Source organism: Rattus rattus, chromosome 9 (assembly GCF_011064425.1).
Source record: "Rattus rattus isolate New Zealand chromosome 9, Rrattus_CSIRO_v1, whole genome shotgun sequence".
Classification (NCBI taxonomy): Eukaryota; Metazoa; Chordata; class Mammalia; order Rodentia; family Muridae; genus Rattus; species Rattus rattus.
In genome coordinates, this window is record NC_046162.1 from 10,039,145 (window position 1) to 10,057,915 (window position 18,771).

At 43.5% G+C, this 18,771-nt stretch overlaps 1 protein-coding gene across 3 annotated transcripts in view; it reads right to left on the minus strand.

Moving 5' to 3' along the window:
• The window catches only part of Shisa9 (shisa family member 9), a 293,828-nt gene that overhangs the window by 13,960 nt on the left and 261,097 nt on the right, over positions 1–18,771 (minus strand). For 2 of the 3 annotated variants that reach the window (XM_032911780.1, XM_032911779.1), the window contains 2 exons: positions 13,954–14,109; positions 4,239–4,286 (listed from right to left, as the gene is read on the minus strand). In XM_032911780.1, coding sequence (XP_032767671.1) covers positions 4,239–4,286; positions 13,954–14,109 — 204 coding nt within the window. The remainder of the gene's footprint in view (positions 1–4,238; positions 4,287–13,953; positions 14,110–18,771) is intronic. The other variant, XM_032911781.1, reaches the window with a different exon arrangement.

Sequence of the window (18,771 nt, forward strand, 5' to 3'; positions counted from 1 at the left end):
GTAGCTTTAACTGCCTTGAGGAATATACTTTTTAGCAAACATCCAAAACACGTGTTGGTTGCCTAGGAATGGAGTTTGTAAAGGCATAGTTAAGGGGGCTATTTTGTTTTCTTCAGCCAATGGAAATGATCTAAAATTGACTGTAGTAATAGTTGCATCTCTGAGAATATATAGTAAAAGTTGTTGAATCATGAGGGGAGTGCATCATGGGAAAAATGACGGCCAGTGAAAATTGGTGCTCTAGGACACCTGTTAGATTTTAGGCAAAGTGGGATAAATTATAGCATGCATAAGAAGATTCAGAAGGTACGTATACTAAAGGAAGAATGTGCTGGGACCTCCCCCAGCACACGTAATTATAGGCCCAGGTCCTTAGGGATGAGTGGATCCACGACTTAACTTTTGCAACCGACAACTTCAGTAATTCACAGTGAAGCTCTGGGTCTCACCCTGATCTTGCTGAGATGAAATTTTCTTGTATAACCTTTAGCAACTCCAGGTTATCTATAGAGGAATAGGAATGGTGCCCCAGTGCCCTTACCTTGCCTTCTGAAAGGTTCCTTTACTGTTACTAAGAATTCTCTCTGAAGAATTGAGTGCCTCTAGAGTGCTGGGTTTTTCTATGCATTCTCTGAACCTGTTGTACACCAAGCCCTGTGTTAAACACATGACTTCATACAGTTATTCTCACCAACCCTGCGCAGAATGGTTATGCAGATTTCCTCCAGTTTAGCAATGGCAGAAACAGGAGTTCAGAGCACATGAATAGCTTGGGTAAGAACACAAAGACTGACTCCAGTCAAAACAACTGCATAACAGCAGTTGCCCTCGTATCAGACGCTCCAGCGCAGCCCTGGAAGGTCCACATTCCTTGAGGAGAACAGTTTCCCAAAAGCTGGCTTTGACTTGATTGTAGGCTCAAAGCAGTATCTTCCGTTTGCGGTCTTTCTACAAAGGCAGCCGGAATTCCCAGGGTTCAGCATGAGTTGTCCAAAATCAGTGACTGCTTCAGGCAGTGTTGAGGTTTGGTCTATTGCTACGTATTGTAATGCTAAATTCTGCCTTGGAAGGTCAAGGCTGAGAGTGAATTCTCACATTTACCAGCTTTTGTTGTGCAAACCTTGTTTCTTAATTTAAGACTATTGGTTAAATAAAAATGACTACAGTCAATTACTGGAGGGATTAGGGGCAGGCACGGTTTTTTTTTTTGTTTGTTTGTTTGTTTTTTGTTTTTTGTTTTTTAGTTACCTGTTTAGCAGGGTGGGAAATGGGGAAAAAAGCAGAGAAGGAAGAGGGAAGAGAAGGAGGTGCCATGAAAGGAGATGCACCTGGTCTGGAGAAACAGCAGGTATTTGGGTTACACACTAGGGAGGTAGTTAAAAAAATAGGTTAGGGGCTACACCCCCACCCCCCAGTAATTGTCAAAACCAAATAAAATAACCATAGTCTGAGTCTCATTTATTTTTAAGCTAGTCAGGGATCTGCTTTAATTGGTTGTACTACATCCATAGATAGCAATAGACACTGAGAGACGAATGTGGTGTCTGCCACTTCCCTGTACCATTTCCTGTCCTAGCAGACGGGATTCTCTTCTAAGATGAATCAATGGCACACAGGTGGCAGGAGAAGGCGTGGCACGCATCTATAGGGACTTTGTCTTCACGGTTACACTTCTTTACCCAAGCTCTCTGGGAAGGACCCACCTCCTACCTTCTCCACCATATTTTCCCTGTGTTCTAGAGGTGGGCTCCCAACAGCTTCCACACAACTGACTGTTAAGATGTCAACTGATCTGCCTTAAATTAAAAAAAAAAAAATGATGTCAAAGGTATTTGGGAAATAATGAGTTAAAGTTTAACAGCTTTTCATTGGCATAAAATTCTCCAGGGTCTCAAGTTTTTCTCTCTCAATGATAATAGCAAAATAATGCCAGTAATCACCTGCAGACACTTAGCACTTTCTATTTGCTGGGGCTATGACATGTGTTTAAAGCATTATTCCATTTCTGCAGCCATCTAGGAAGTATCTGGTGTGATTATCTCCATTTTGCAGGTCAGAAAGTCAGGGTTTGGAGTTTATAACCATGCTACTTGAATGTGCCTGATTGAGTCTCATTTCAGAAGCTAAGCAGGGTCAGGTCTGGTTAGTACCCAGATGGAATAAAATACAGACTAAGGAGTTGAATGTCTGGCTGAAGGCACCAAGAACAGCAAGTTAGGAGCAGAACTGGAACTCATAAGCCCAACACACTCAGTTCTTTTCTTTCTTATAAGAAGGTGGCCTGACTGTGTAGACTTCCAGCCTTATTTCATGCTTCCCCTATAAATTAAATGGATGACATTTGAGAAAGATCAGTGACCTCAAAAGAACTTGGCCTTGACCTTCTTCTTCTCCCCATAACAGAAAATAAATAAAGGTACACTTAGGGGAGAGCTCTGGTTTGAGCAGGAAACAGCTTTTCAGACTCTTCTTTCAACATGGCCTGAAATATTGTCTAAAGCCATCAGACCACAGCAGGCTGACAAAGGCCTGGATGCAGACCGCTTCTCCAGGGCTGTCACAGAGCCCTAATAGCTTTGTTTTCACAGGGAGTGTGGTTGGGGTATGTCTCTCAAATTAGTTAGATCTGTCATGTTCCAAATTGTTTGCGTTTCTAAAAATGGGATTTGACATGTGAACAATTATTATCTAATGCAAGACCCAAAAATCTGTCTCTTTCAAGTCAACAACCTGTTAGTCAGGGAATTCTTATTAAACACAAAACTCTTTCCCAGTATGGGACTATTGTGCTCACCCTTTCCAACCAGAATTGTTTTTGAGCTCTGAAGCCTTTGTCTAATTTCATCTTCATCTCTTTCTTAAGCCTTGGGTAGATGCTCCCTGTACTCATTCAAGGATATTAGTTCCCCAGCAAGCTGTCCCTCGGGCAGTGCTGTGAAATACCCAAGTCAGCAGAGCAGCACCCCAGAATTAATCAGCAATTCTACTCTTGTAGCTCCGTCCAAGGCATAGTCAATCAGGAGCTCCTGAGCAACTGAGTGCTTACACTGCTCTTGGACAAACATTTGCCTGGTGGTTCTTATCCCCATCAGAGCTACTCGCTCATATCTCCTGTAGCTCCCCCATTATCCCTCCACTGTTCTCTTCTCTCTGTCCAGTTGAACTATACCAGTTGAACACCATCTGTCTTCAAGAGCATCCTAGTTGGTGTCTCCAGCCCCAGTCCAACTTTCTGTAGTCTATTTCCTATTGAACAGTCACAATCATCTTTGAAAAAGGCAAGAGTGATACCCAGATACTTGTCTAGAATTTGCATTGTCTGTCTCCTACTCTTATTCTGTTTAAGGTCTTGAAAGAGCTCTACCTCCACCTCCTTCGGTTAGCTGCTCCATTCCTACCGAGGGATCCAGCAATGTAGAAGGAATGAAGAACGAAGAGAGCAATGCTTGTGGTTAGTTCTAAAAACAGCTTTTCCCATCCTCCACCTCCATGGGAAACAACTTATCCATTAGCATCAGAGGGACACATTCTCAAATTATAGTTCTACCTTTAGTGACTGAATTCCTTTAGGTAAGTGTGATTCTCCCTCACTTGGACATCCATGACCTAGTTCTGAATGGGTATGAAAATCTTCAGCAAAGTGTTTGGAGAATTAAGCAGCACAATAAGTGTGAAGGATCAGTGTTCTGGCACATAGTAAGGAATTAATATTAACAATAATTATATTTAATAACTTGACCTAGTCACCCAACTAGCTCTTTCAAATACTCAATAATTTCCTTAGTCCCACTGGCCACTGTGCTGGAAAGTTGAAAAAAGTTCTGTTCCCTAAACTCTAATTCCCCAGACATACGATTGATTGACAATGTGGCTGTGCATCCCGTGCAGCAATAGTGACAATTCCAGAATTAATTTGTCTTGTGATGTGTTTTGGCCACTCTACTTTTGACCAATTTGCCTTTCCTCAGACATTAAGGCATTTCCTTAGAACAACTAGTAATGGGAGGTGAGCAAAGGGCTAACACACTGTCCAGAAACAGCCCTGAGCATGGACACTGCACCCGAGTGCATGCACTACAAGACACACCTCAGCACTGGAGACTCACAGACTTATAGGTACCAATCAGTAGACACACATATGACTGGATCACATACAAACACTGGGACTCTCTGTCCCTTTGTTATAATGTTGACTTTGACAACACCTGGACGAAAGAGCCAGAAAGGGAGTACGGTACCTTTTGGTGACTTAAGCGTTGCCACTGCCCAGTCACCATCAGCATTTCCTAAAAAATAACAATTGAGAGATGCTAATCTGGTTACCAGGAAACCCATTCTTGTGGTACCCTCATGCCCAGATTGTGCTTGGTACCTCAATTGCAGCCTCCAAGAAATGTGTTCTCAGGGGACCCAGGGAATTGGAAAGGAGCCGGTGTGGCCTTGCACTAGGTGTGCACCTGTTTTGACAAGACCTAAGAGGATATCAAGAGGACTGCCCAAATCATGCTGAGCTACGGCATCAGAGCAAGCATCAGCAATCTGAAGTCTGACTATAAATTTCAACTACAGTTTTCCCTACAAAAGACAAGACATTTTGGCTTACAGAAGGTTGGTTTCACTAATACACAAGATGACTAGAGATGGAATTTGCTTCCTGTTTGCTACAGACATTTTTCCGAAAGAGGTTACATCATTGTTAAGGCAAGCTCCAAGCCCGAGACTGGAACATGCTCATCTGCCTGTAGTTTTAAAAGCCCCACTGGGCACAACTTACCTTACCACAGTGCCTAACTGGGAAAGATATTGCTGAAAGTGAATGAATTCACTCTTCTCCAGAGCCACACTTTCCTAAGTAAGGAAACCCCACCCTCTAAAGCTACAAGGACCACACTGGTTAGCAAAGAATCCCAAATGACTAATGCAGTGCTTTACAGAACAGCTATGTGGCTGGAATTTGAGTTATAAAAGAGAGGAGTCACCATCCCTGACCTCAAGCTGTATTACAGAGCAATAGTGATTAAAAACTGCATGGTATTGGTACAGAGACAGGCAGATAGATGAATGGAATATATTTGAAGACCCAGAAATGAACCCATGCACCTATGTCCATTTGATCTTTGACAGAGGAGCTAAAATCATCCAGTGGAGGTGGGGGGGAAGACAGCATTTTCAACAAATGGTGCTGGAAACTGGCAGTCAGCATGTAGAAGAATGCAAACTGATCCATTCTTATTGCCTTGTACAAAGCTCAAGTCCAAGTGGATCAAGGACCTCTACATAAAACCAAATATACTTAAACGAGTAGAAGAGAGAGTGGGGAAGAAGCTTGAACACATAGGCATAGGGGAAATTTTCCTGAACAGACCACCAATGGCTTATGCTCTAAGATCAAGAATCAACAAATGGGACCTCATAAAACTGCAAAGATTCTGTAAGGCAAAGGACACTGTTAATTGGACAAAAATGGCAACCAACAGATTGGGAAAAGATCTTTACTAATCCTACATCTGATAGAGGACTAATATCCAATACATACAAAGAACTCAAGAAGTTAGACTCCAGAGAATAAAATAATCCTATTAAAAATGGGGTACAGAGCTAAACAAAGAATTCTCAACAGAGGATTATCTAATGGCCAAGAAGCAACTAAAGAAATGTTCAACATCCTTAGTCATCAGGGAAATGCAAATCAAAAAAACCCTGAGATTCCACCTCATACCAGTCAGAATGGCTAAGATCAAAAACTCAGGTGACAACAGATGCTGGTAAGGATGTGGAGAAAGAAGAACACTTCCCATTGTTACTGGGATTGCAAGCTGGTACGATCACTCTGGAAATCAGTCTGGAGGTTCCACAGATCGTCGGACATAGTACTATCTGAGGACCCAGCTATACCACTCCTGGGCATATACCCAAAAGATGCTCCAATATATAGCAAGGACAAATGCTCCACTATGTTCATAGCTGCCTTATTTATAATAGCCAGAAGCTGGAAAGAACTCAGATGCCCTTCAACAGAGGAATGGATTCAAAAAATGTGGTACATCTACGCAATGGAGTACTACTCAGCTATCAAAAACAATGACTTCATGAAATTCTTAGGCAAATGAATGGAACTCGAAAATATTGAGAGTGAGGTAATCCATTCACAAAAGAACACACATGATATGCACTCACTGATAAGTGGATATTAGCCCAAAAGTTCAGAAAAGCCAAGATACAATCCACAGACCATACGTAGCTCAAGAAGAAAGGAAGACCAAAGTGTGGATGCTTCAGTCCTTGTTAGAAGGGGGAACAAAATACTCCTGTCTAAAGGAAATACAGGGACAAAGAGTGGAGCAGAGACTGAAGGAAAGGACATCCAGAGACTGCCCCTCCTGAGGATCAATCCCATAGGCAGCCACCAAACCCAGTCACTATTGCTGATGCCAAGAAGTGCTTGCTGACAGGAGCCTGATATGGATGTCTCCTGAGAGGCTCTGCCAGAGCCTTACTGATACAGATGAGGATGCTTGCAGTTAACCTTCAGGCTGAGCATGGGGGCCCCAATGGAGGAGTTAGAGAAAGAACTGATAGAGCTGAAGGGGTTTGCAACCATAGAAAGAATAATAATATCAACCAACCAGACCCCCCAGACCTCCGAGGGACTAAACCACCAACTAAAGAGTACACATGGAGGGACCCATGGCTCCAGCCACATATGTAGCAGAGGATGGCATTGTCTGACATCTATAGGAGAAGCCCTTGGTTCTGTGAAAGCTCATTTCCCAAGTGTAGGGTAATGCCAGGGTGGTGAGGAGGGAGTGGGTGGGTGGGAGATGGACCATCCTCATAAAAGCAGGGGGAGGGAGGATGGGAGAGGAGGGAACTGGGAAAGGGGATAACATCTGGAATGTAAATATATAAAATAGCCAATAAAAAAGAAGAAGAAAAAGAAGAAGTATTCTAAATCTAATTCCCTTCCAGATGTATCCGGTAGCCCCTGGGGGAGTAGTCTCTTATTAACAGAGTCTCGAGTAACTTCTCATTAAATAAACAAATATGAAAAGAACTCAGAGTGCACCCCACTCCTTCATTACAAGTGTTCTCTAAAATTGAGTTTAAAGTTTAAAAGGCAATCTCTACCTATGAAGGCCTCATTCCATTGGCTAGAGTCCTGACCAATCAGTGAATGTTGCTGTCTCTCCTGTTCTTTCCTAGGAACCCACTTGGGCAGACTGGGTTGGACCACTTTCTGCGTGATTTCCAGAGACCTAACAGGCTGCCAGCTGAGAGGAGATTCATGGAACATCCTGTGACCAGAATGATTACAGACCACAAATATGGGCATTTCAACATTTCCAGTTGGCTTCCCAGGCATGCCAAAGGACTTTCAAATCGCCATGTGCCCGCTAGGGATCTGAGTTCTACGTCCTCATCACCCAAACAGAGAAGAGCTTGGTGTGACAGGACAGGAAGTTAGAGCTCAGCAAGTCCTGCCCGAAGTGCTTGACCATGTCCTCTTCCCCTCACCTGGGTCATCTAGATAGTCACAGGGCCCCAGGTCTTCCTGTGCCCGTGGACAGCCAAAGTCAGTCTCCAAAGGAGTCATCCTCCCCTGAATCAAATTCCTCAGCTTGCCTTACAGGCAGAATCCAGTCTTTGTCACCTTTGCCCTAGCTTCCAAGTCAGGGCCGGCCTAACAGGGCAGTAACAAAGTCTCTTCTATGAATCCGTTGACCATACACACCTTAGGAAGATGGTGGCTGAGTGGGCTACCAAGTGGGTACTAAAGTCCTCACTATACTTGGTGGCAGGAGCTGACCTGAGAAGACTGACTATTTGGGGATGAAAAATGCTCATTTAAAGGGGATGGACCTTTTAGACAGAACAAGAGCTGTAGGATAGAAAGGGGAATGAGGGAAGGTCAGGTGTGCTGACCTATTTATTATCTTTTCCTGTAACTGCTACTGTAAAATTAGTAGCTGTATGGTTTGCTGCTTGAAAATATATCTCAAATATAGTATATTTCAAATATACTATACCTTTTACTTTCAGAGGAAAAACAGCTGACATCTTGTTGAGTCTTGCCCCAGAAAAGGAACTGGGGAGTAAAGAACAGGCCTCATAGAAGGAGGGAGCAAAGTTTGCAGTGGGCCCACAGGAGAGGGTGTAGGGAATGGTCCCGGACAGCTTTTCTTTTACCTGATGGTAAACTTTCACTGTTCGAAGTAGATCAGAAGAAGCAACATTTCGTGCAAACAACAGGATTTCCAAGTCAAGCAATCTTGAATGTGAACTCGGTTAACCACCCTGAGCTTTGGCTTCTCCATCAATATTACTACACTATTATAGACACAGAACAGTAGGTCCAGTGCTTCCCTTGGACACATGCTGCTTTGGAGGTCAGTGGAATTATCTTCAATAAATACCCAGTTAAAAAAAATTAAACTAGGTGAAATCAGTTCATGGCTGGGGTCTCATGGTTTTCCTTGGCCCTCGGTACAATGTAGCCACAGAGAGGATGAGGAGGGAATCCTGCACTGTTGCTGGTGTTTTACATTTTTATTAGAAGATTTAACATTCCAAGAAAAGATCACTTGTCAAATGGCAAAAGTAGAAATATTTTTCTGAATATAAAACAAAGATTTTAGTTAAGGTGAAGGCATACAGCACTGTGACCTCATGCTCGTGAATTCCTTCTCTCTTAGACTGGGGGCCCGAGGTTGAACCTAGCCACATAAAGGGCCTGTGGGCAGGAACCTCACGCAGTGTAGGAGTTTTACCTCTGAGACCTAGGACCACTGGATCAGGACAGGTCCATAGGAGATAAATGCTGACTGCGGGCTACTTCCTGTCTGTCATGTGAGTTGGAGATTATGTAATAAGATGGAGTTTCCCCTGACCTAGGCATAGGAGTACTCCCTCTCCGAAACACCAGGGCATCTTTAGGGATATCTTTGGGGACACTTCTGTCTTGCTCACATTGTCCTATGAAGAGACACATCTGTCCTCGTTCTGCACCTGCCCTGCACATGAGTCAGGGAAGGGGAATATTAACGATGTCACCCTATAAGAAGCATTTCTCAGCATCCTGTCTCCAAACTGTTCAAACCCATATTACAGTCTCAGTGAAGAGGGCCGAGTGTGTGGTGCGGGCTCTCTGGTGGATGGTATCTCTCACATCTGGGATCACTGCCTCCCGCTAAGCCATTCACTATGTGTGGTCGTTACTCTGCTACACAGGAGAAACTGAGGCCCAGTGAAGCCAAGAGTGTCTAAAATCACTTAGTAAAGTTTGGGTCGACACACAACTCGGTCCCGAGCAAGTTTAGTTTCATGTACAATTTTCTTCCTTTTCGCCAGTCACCCCAGGTTCTGCTTTGACATGATGTCTAGCACATGTCAATTCACTGCCTTTGCAAAGGGCACAGGTGGCTCAAAAGGCCCCATACAGTGCTGAGTACTGGAGAGACAATGTGGATGGGGCTGGCCAGGTCCATGCCTCAGTGTCTCCTATAGTCAAGGGATACCAAATCCGTACCTGGAGAATAAACAGACAAATGAATGAATGAATAATATTCAGCATACTTTCCCCCACAGAGCTCTGTGGAGCTCAGCTCCTGACATTTCCCCCTTGTGTGCTACTCTTTTGCCAATAGCTGAGCCGTGAGCCCCCTGGGAACAGATATCGTTCTACAACCACATGCCTGGCACGCCCAGGTGGTATGTGTCAAGACCCCAAAGTCCATAAGAAGAAGGTTCTCTCTAAGCATGAATGGGGTGGGCTCAATAAAGCAGCAGAAGTAGAATGAGAGACAAAGGCAGGCAGGGTTGGGGATCAAAATCGGCAGTAAAACGGCTTATAACCCTTTCTTCAAATCTGGCCTTCCAAAGCACTGGCAGCGAATGAACGGGGTTTAAAGTCCCACAGTTGTTCTGATAACTAGACAAGGTGGGATGGTTTCCTATCACAATTTTAAAATTGTAACAGAGTGGTGTGTGGGGACCATCCACTCTGCTTCTTTGTTTATCAGATGAGGTGGGAGCCTTCGATGGCCGTTCAGCGGCATGCAGCTAAGTAAGGGCAGAGCTTGGACTAGGCTGGAGCCTCTGATAAGCACCTGATGTTTGGATAGTAAATTCTTCAAAGAAGATTTATTCCCTAGGGTGTGTTTTGAAGTTGGCAGTTAGCAGTAGAGGCTGGCTAGGCTTCTTGTATCCACTGGATTGAGAGATTTTACACAGGGAGTCTGGCCCTGGGAAGTTGCAGAGTTTTAGATGGCAAACCATTTTTAAACAGCCTTGCTCCTGGGCAGTAATGATCGTCTAATGAAATGCACTTCCCGTTCACACCAGTTTGCATTACATCTTAATAAAGAACCCTTGAAAGAACATTTATTATGGGATAAATGTTCACTCATGCAGGCCGATGTTAGAGTCCTGGGGAGCCACTGGGTCAGGTAGTTCCTCAGCCACAAACTCTTCCACTCAGAGTAGAACCAGGTCACCCACCATGCAGTTAAAGTCCAAGAACTCTACAGCTGTCAGAGGAGTCGGCTAGGGGACCCTGTTAGCCACTTACTGGATTGGGGCCAAACCCCAAGAGAGATCCTTCCACTTGCCACAAGATACAAAGGTGATTCCTTAAAATTCAGCTCGTCTTTGATTCTTGTCAAAGGTAAGCTCATTCGTTCAAGCAGCAAATATTCCAGGAGTTCCTGGTTGCCAAAGAAATGGTTACATAACAAGTGCCAAACACATTTTCATATTGCAAATTTCATTCCAAATGCCCAGCAGACAGTTCTTGTCTACAGCAACCCTGAAGAAATCCTGGGAAGGATCAAGGAACTGTGTTGGAACATTTATCTATTATTTACACTGAGAGCTACTGAGTATCTGGTCGGGGAGAGCTCTAAGTTAAAGAAATGAGCTGCATGGGATAATATGACCAGTTCTCAAAGAAATAAGACAAATCCGGGCTGATGACTCTTAGTGCCAAACCAAGACTCAAATCGAACAACAGATGTTATTTGTCTCTGAACTGCAGGGTTCAGAAAGGGAGGTGAACTCAGAACAGTGTTTGCAGGTTGCTGCGGCTTTGTGAGCAGTGAGTCTCACCTGCTCTCCTGGGCAACAGTACCCCTCCCTTCCTTGTACTACAGATGCTTGCGATGCACATGTTATGCAAGAACACAGTGTGAAATCAAGAAAGTTGATAGCTGTAGAAAATAAGACGTGGTGTTTTCTAGGGGTCGGGGAGGCAAAGAAATAAATTAGGAGACAATGGTAAGGGAATGGGAAAGATTTACCAAGCTGAAGGTTTAGGAAAGCTGTGTCTTTATTAAACATGTGACCTTGGTACTATACCCTTGGCACAATCTCGTCTAATTAGTTCATCCCGAAGGCCTAAGGAATTGGGGAACAGGAGCTCTCAGACTTCTGGTACAAACACTAATTACCTTGCCTGTTTCCGTTCCAATGTGAGATCCCAATACATTTGTTTTATGAATATTTTTATCAGCATCAACCTTAGATAGCACAAACACCAGAGCCATACCATAATGTTTGTACCTTGGTTCTGGGGTTAGGGTATTTCATAGTTGAATCTGCAGAGTATCTCCTATCCCATCTCCATTGAGGGGCTGGATGACAGGAAGATGAACAACTGATCAGAAAAGACAGTGTGTCTATCTGTGGTATCCTCTACCTGACTGACATTTCCTGGAACCAAAACTATGTAAGAATAAATGAATGAATAAGCTTTATAAATAGTCAGAAGGGCAGAAAGACCTCCACCAATAAATCCCATGGAGTCCCCTCCAAGGGGAGTCGTTCCATCACAAAAACTCCTTCCTGGTGGCCAATTCTTTTGTGAAAGAGAAGAGCTCTCCATAAGGAGAATATTTAAAGATAACCACTGAGTCCTCTCTAGGGGACCCAAGCTGAGCCTGAGAGCAAAGGACTGTGAAAGGAGTCAGTGTGGCTGCTCACAGGACAGCGAGGCTCTGGAAAAGAGGGATGGTACTAATGGTGGGACCTTGCTTTGTTCGAAAGGCCTCTGTATACCCATTTTATAAACTGGAAAACTGAGACCTACTGAGGGTTAGGAAACTGCACAGAGTCAGGCAGAAGTTGTGAAAGAGCCAGGATTTGAGTCCATATCTGTCTGGCGCTTATCAGTTCACCAAAAGATAAACTCGGAGAAGTGGCAGATGATGAGGAAAGGCAAGCTTAAAAACCTCTCCTCAAAAGAAAATAGAACTCACAGGACATAGCAAGAAGGAAACAAATTTCCCATGTCTGGAGTGAACAAGAATGTGGAAAACAGGCCCAGGATTTGGGAGAGGATGTTAAGAGCAAGCAGTTGAGAGGGGAAGTTCTACTGAATGTCGGGCTCATGGAGTAGTCTAAATCCTTAGCCCTCAGCTTGGGCTTCACATTAGAAATAGCCATTTATTTTAATTATATATATATGTGTGTTTAGTCATAAATCTTGGTGCATTCCTGGTGCTTGTGGAGGTCATCCCCTGGAAATGGAGTTACAGATGGTTGTGAGTCACCATGTGGGAATTGAACTCAGGACCTCTTTCCAGAGGAGCTATGTTCTTAACTGATGAGCCATCCTCTTCCAGCCCTGTTTATTTTTTCAAATGTCCATAGACATTTGACAAACTACATCCTTAACCTGCTCAGTTAATACCTCCAAGGTGGCCTGTGGCCTTGGTGCTGCTTACCACACTCAGGTGATTCTGGTACTCTGAATCCATCACTGAGAACCTGAGTTGTCATAACCAGTCACTAATCAGGAACTGACAACTTTGCTCTGACTGAAGCTTCATCCAGTGGAATGTGTCTGAGGGCAAATTGCTATGCTCTAGTGGAAGAGACTGGGGAGACATGGAAGGAAGATAGGTACTGGGTAACAAACACCTAGTCATTTCTCCACTCTGTTACCACTGCTTTTGGGTCTGCAGAATCATCTCTCAATTCCTTCTTCTAATCATTGAGCTACAATGTTCTCATCCATGAATTACTAAGACAGTATGCATAAGAAGTCAAACATAGTGTTGTACACTTGGTAAGAAATGAATTTATAATAGCGCTGTAGTCTAGTGTCTAGACTATCCTTCCCCAGGAAATGTTACCCCCTGAAGGAGAGAAACAACTTAGGCTAAGATTGTGCACCAACCATAAGCTTATCAGAGAGAGCAGGGGATGCATAGGCGATGGGGTGGATCTTGTTAAAAGCCAAGGTATTGCTAAGACTCATATACCGGATTGTACATCTGAGGCTCTTAAGGATTACCTAGGAAAGATGGGAGTGCTGAGGGAGGTTAAACATAAGTGGGACCACACGAGTATCCAGGTCTTTCTCCCCAGGAAAGAGTCCTCACTAAATAAGTGCCCCAGGTGATCACTCTGCTCCACACAGCAAGGCAAGACTTAATTAGGTTCAAGGGAATAGCTGTGGGAGTCTGTATTATTTATATATTTCATATATATATATATATAAAAGAAACGTGATAGATGATAGGTAGATATAAATGATAGATGATAGGTAGATGGTAGGTAGAAAAATGACAGGTGACACATATAGATGATAGATGACAGACTCATAAATACACATATGTGCATAGATATAGATAGATGATGATAGATAGTCAGATAAATGATAGATTCATAGACACATATACCTAGAAATAGGTAGATAGGCAGACACATACATCATGCACTATAGATGTATATATACATTATACTTACATTATACATAAATTATATTTACACAAATTGGTTCATAGACATATACATACATATATGATAAATCATAAATAAATAAATGATAGATGATAGATAGAGAAAATAGGTATAATAAAGAAATATAAATCAAAAGTAAAAAACAATGTTCATAGGGAGAAGCCGAGTAAGGGGAGAGCATAAAGAAAACAGATACATGTAGGAACTCCTTACCTACTGCCTTTAAGGAGGCATACTTGTTGAGCTCTTTGCCTGGAGGCTGCTGTTCATATGGATTAGAAATCTGGCCCAGGTTGGGGTATGAATGTGGGTGTCCCATCTGCTGGAGCAGAGGAGAAGTGGGCACTGCATTGTTCATCTGAGTGGTATCTGAAAATGAAGAGACAGAGATGATCATAAAAAAAGCAAGAGCTTCCAAGCACCCCACCTGACATCATCATAGACCTCCATTCTAAAACTCTCCCCCACACCATGGACATGAGTGGCAGAGCATCAGATTGAGCAATAACGTGTCAGGTTCTGGTCATCATGCAGGAACACTGGGCATCAAAGCAGTATGTGGGGGCACTAGAGAAATGGCCTAGTGGTTAGCACTCCCTTAGGCTTTTGTAGAGAACTCAGCACTCACACCATCAGGATCATGGTAAGACTCAGAACCCAGGTGGTGTGACCTTTGAGCTCAGTCACCTTGGCCATGGTTGCATACTTCTAAAAACCAGCTGGTTCTGGGCACTCATGACCAGAGATATGCTCCTTTGAATCTCAGCACTCATATTTAGCAGCTCAGAAATAACTGTAACTCCAGCTCCATGGGCATTCAACATCTCTGGCCTACTGGGGAACTTGTACTCATATGCGCGCACACACACATACACACACACACACACACACACACACACACACACACACACATGCACACAAATTTAAAAACAAAACCTGGGTAGCAAGATGTTGAACGTCAGTAACATTCAAAGAAATATCACTCAGAAGAAGCCTACCCCTTCACCAAGAAGCTGACCAATATGCGGAGGACCAGATGTCACCAGCGATGATAAAGGTGCTGAGAACAGAGAGGCCACATGAGCGTCTGGCCAATGCAGCCTGCTCAACCCACTATACCTGCAAGAAAGAACCTAGCACACAGCACTGAAATCTTTAACACACGCTTATCCAGAGCAGACAATGTCATGTTATGTGACCAAGCCTACAGAAATATGTAATCGCCAGAATGTATAGATTTTTGCTCACAAATGCTTTTCGCATAAGTCTATTGTGTGTGTGTGTGTGTGTTTTTACTGTAAAGTGGAAAAACTGAACTACTATATGGGAATTCATTTAAAATTTTACATATGCATTATGTGCATAAGTTATACTTGCATATGGTAGAAAATCATGCAACTCTTAGAAGGAAAAAAATAGGTTTTAAAGTAAATCCACACTACATGTCTAGGGAATTTCCAGAGCCTGCATAGGAAGCATGAGAGGCAGTACAAATGTTACAGTGTTTATCTTACAAAGGAAAGTGGGCCTATTTCTGCACACCAAGGTTTGCAGAAGCTAAACAAAAGATTATCAAGCACATACTGAATATTGGCTCTGTGTGGGGACAAAATACCCTGGGAAGGGAATTTCCAGAAGGTTCATCATATAAATGCGTTCTGAGATGAGATCTGAAGGAAAAATAAAATATCAGTCAGGTGTGGCTGATGAGGGCTGCACTAGAGACATGTTATGGGCTGAGGAAAGAGCTGGTGGGTTGCCACTGGAGCAAAGTTGCAGGTTCAGGTTCAAGCTCAGCTCCTAGAGAGTGGTCCCTGGTCTCTAGGCATGCATGGCTAGAAAGTACAGTATAAAGAAAGCTGAACAAGATGAGGCAGCAGAGGCTGACAGAACCCAGCCAGCTAGTTCAAAGACCCCACCTTGAGAGCAATGAAGTAGGGTTTGGGCGGGCGACAAGGCTGGTCAACCCAGTAGAGGCAATCAGGACTCAGGCTCAGCCAGGGAATCTAGTAGGGTGTCGCCAGCTTCGGGAAGCACCTGTGTTCATCAAGATGCACACTGCTAGATGCCGGAGCTACCGCGTGAGATCCCATTAAGCCGGCATTCACACTCCTTTCCCAGCTTCTGCAACTCCTCAGCTGACAGCCCACACAGCTGCTAGTAGGCAGAGCCTTGCTCTCAGCTGATGGAGACAGCATACTAGGCTTGCTGCACTTCACACATCTCTCCTTCAACACCTGGCTGGTCTGCAACCAGTGCCTCACCGACATTAAGGCACAAAGTTCAGGCACTTGCTTCAAGGTGGGGTGACTATGGAGAGGTCGGTGGGTGCTCCAGAGCTCACCCTGTCAAAGACAAAAGTTTGGGCTTTACAGGCCTCTGTCCCCATTGTAGGGTGACACTAGCCTGGATATGATACAAAGAACTATTCATGTCTATTTCAGTAAAATTTTATTTTCAAAACCAGGTGACACCAAGTTTGGCTCAATGACTTTTGTTTGGTCACCCCTGTCTACACTTCCCCTAACATCTTCATCCTTCTATGGCTACTTTATCTTCCCTTTGTCTTTCCGTGTGTGTGTGTGTGTGTGTGTGTGTGTGTGTGTGTGTGTGTGTGTGTGTGTGTGTGTGAACATGACAATTCTCTTGCTCCCTGGCTTGAGAACGAGCTGCTGCAGAAACTCAAAGATGGAAGCCAGGGGGAGGGGCAAGGGAGAGCACTGTTGACAGGTACGAAGACAAAGTTTTACAGGGAATAGGACTTAGTCCTTTTATGGTCTTTGTCTCATAGTAGGGTGACTATTAACAATAATGTATTGTCTAGCTACAAAACCTTAGAAAAACAATTTTTTCATGTTCTCATGACAAAGATATGATAAATGGTTTGAGGGTACAAATATGTTGATCACCATAATTTAACCATTACATGTATCAGGGTACCACACCCATTGGTGTGTATGATCATTGTGTGTTGATAAAACTTAAAAGATTGACTGAGTGGTGAATTTAAAAAAGCCCAAGGACATTAGTAAACTAATTAATTAATGACTCAATGCCAAGTCTTTTTGTCCCCCCAGGAAGAGATCTAACCACTACCTTGTCTAGTTAGAACTGATAGCCCCCAAGTCAGTCCTTCAGGGTGAAGCTGACCCTTCATTCTTTCTGTCCCTATGTCCTAGACCTTCACCATTGTACTAAAATCCTATTTCTAAGCTCCACAAGGAAATGCGAACAACTTCAGTAAAAGAGGAGAAGGCCTTGTAGGGATGCTCCTCATTGGACATCTTGGAATAGCTCTTGTATTATTAAACAGAATACTTAACATTCCATTATGGAGGACTTGCTTTTAGAGTATTTCTGCTAAGTTTCATGCTACCTCAAGGGCACTGAGTGCTTATTGAGCATAAGTAGGTATGACAGAGAGGACCCACCAAAATGAATCCTCTCAAAAGAAGAAACGAGGCTGCCCCAAGTCATGCTCCTGCTTCACATTCAGAACCACACGAGTGACTTGCTGGCAGACTTAGATAGCCATTTTGTGCTAGCTTCCAGGCATGAGATATTCAGAAATATTAAAATTCCCACCCTGGAGGAAACCATCAAGAACTGTTAAACAGACATTTGTGGCTGGACTTTGAAACGTTATTTTTGTTTTCCTAGACAGAAAGAGAGGTTAGACCTCATAAACGGCTACTCAGTTTAAGTCCTGCCCTACAATGTACCCAGCAAAGGAGACACGAAATAGGCAGAGGAGAGGAAAATCCAGGTTGGTATGTAAGGAAAACAGAACATCAGCGCGAACGAAGAATGCCAAGCAGGTGGGATTTAGGTTATACTCTGAAAATACTGTGACCAAGATAAGGAAAGAACTATAAATGTGTGAATGTATGTGTATATCTCTGGATGCATGTACAAATAAACATTTATCAGAATATCTATACTAAATACATACATAATTTTTGCATGGCTATGACCATAGAGAATGGTCACTAGCAATGTCTTTCTCTTGGAAGAGTGATTTCCCTTTTAGATACACCTCGGTTCTAGAGAGATCCCATGCCCCTGCATAGAAAGTCTATCCAACAGAAAGAGAAAATATCCCATGTCCTCATAATTTTACAGCTCATTACAGCTTAGAAAGACTCCAGAGCTTTTGCTGTTCTACGATGCTAGCCACGCTCCATCAACAACCTCCATTAGCATGCAAGAAGCCACTGACATCCTGCACTTCTCTTCTAAGACAGAAAGGGGCTCATGTATCTGACAATCATCCTCAAAGAAAGTCAAGGCATAATTACTCTAATTGGAGGCATCTAGTATTCTTACACCAAGGTAACCACCTTAGACATGCCATTATTGTGAGGTATCTCTTCATCACCCAATACAAATAAAGTGGATGCAATTCAGATCATGTCAGTGGTGGTTTAAAAAAAAAAAAAGGTCAGTTACAAACACAGAGAGGGCACTCTAGGTTTCTGTGCAGAGAAAACAAACGAGCAGTGACTCATTTGGAAGGAGTAACAACACAAAGAGCCCCAGAACATTCCATGAGGAGGAACAGCAGAGAAAAACACTGGAGGCTCAAACGAGCTGCTCTGACAATCCCAAATGCAGTCCTCTGTACTTACGCTCTCTGCCCTGACAACTGTGCACACAAGTTCATGTTGACGTGCAGGTGTGGGTGTGCATAGGGAGGCCAAAGGTCAGGGTCAGCTTCTTCCTCCACTACTCCCTACTGTATTCACTGAGACAGGGTTTCTCACTGAACCTAGAGCACATTGATTTAGCTAGACTGGCTGGCCAGGGAATCTCTGATCTCTAGCTCCCCTATCCCAGGACTACCCAGCCCATCCTTCCTACTTAGAGAGTTGGGGATCAGACCAGGGTTCTCATGCTTGCATGGCAAGCACTTTATTGACTGACTTTCCCAGCCTCTGTTAGTTTTTGTTGAAGGATAGATTTTTTTATTTTTCTGTGGATGAATATTTTGCCTTCATGTATATATGTGGACCTGTGTGCCTAGTACTCAAG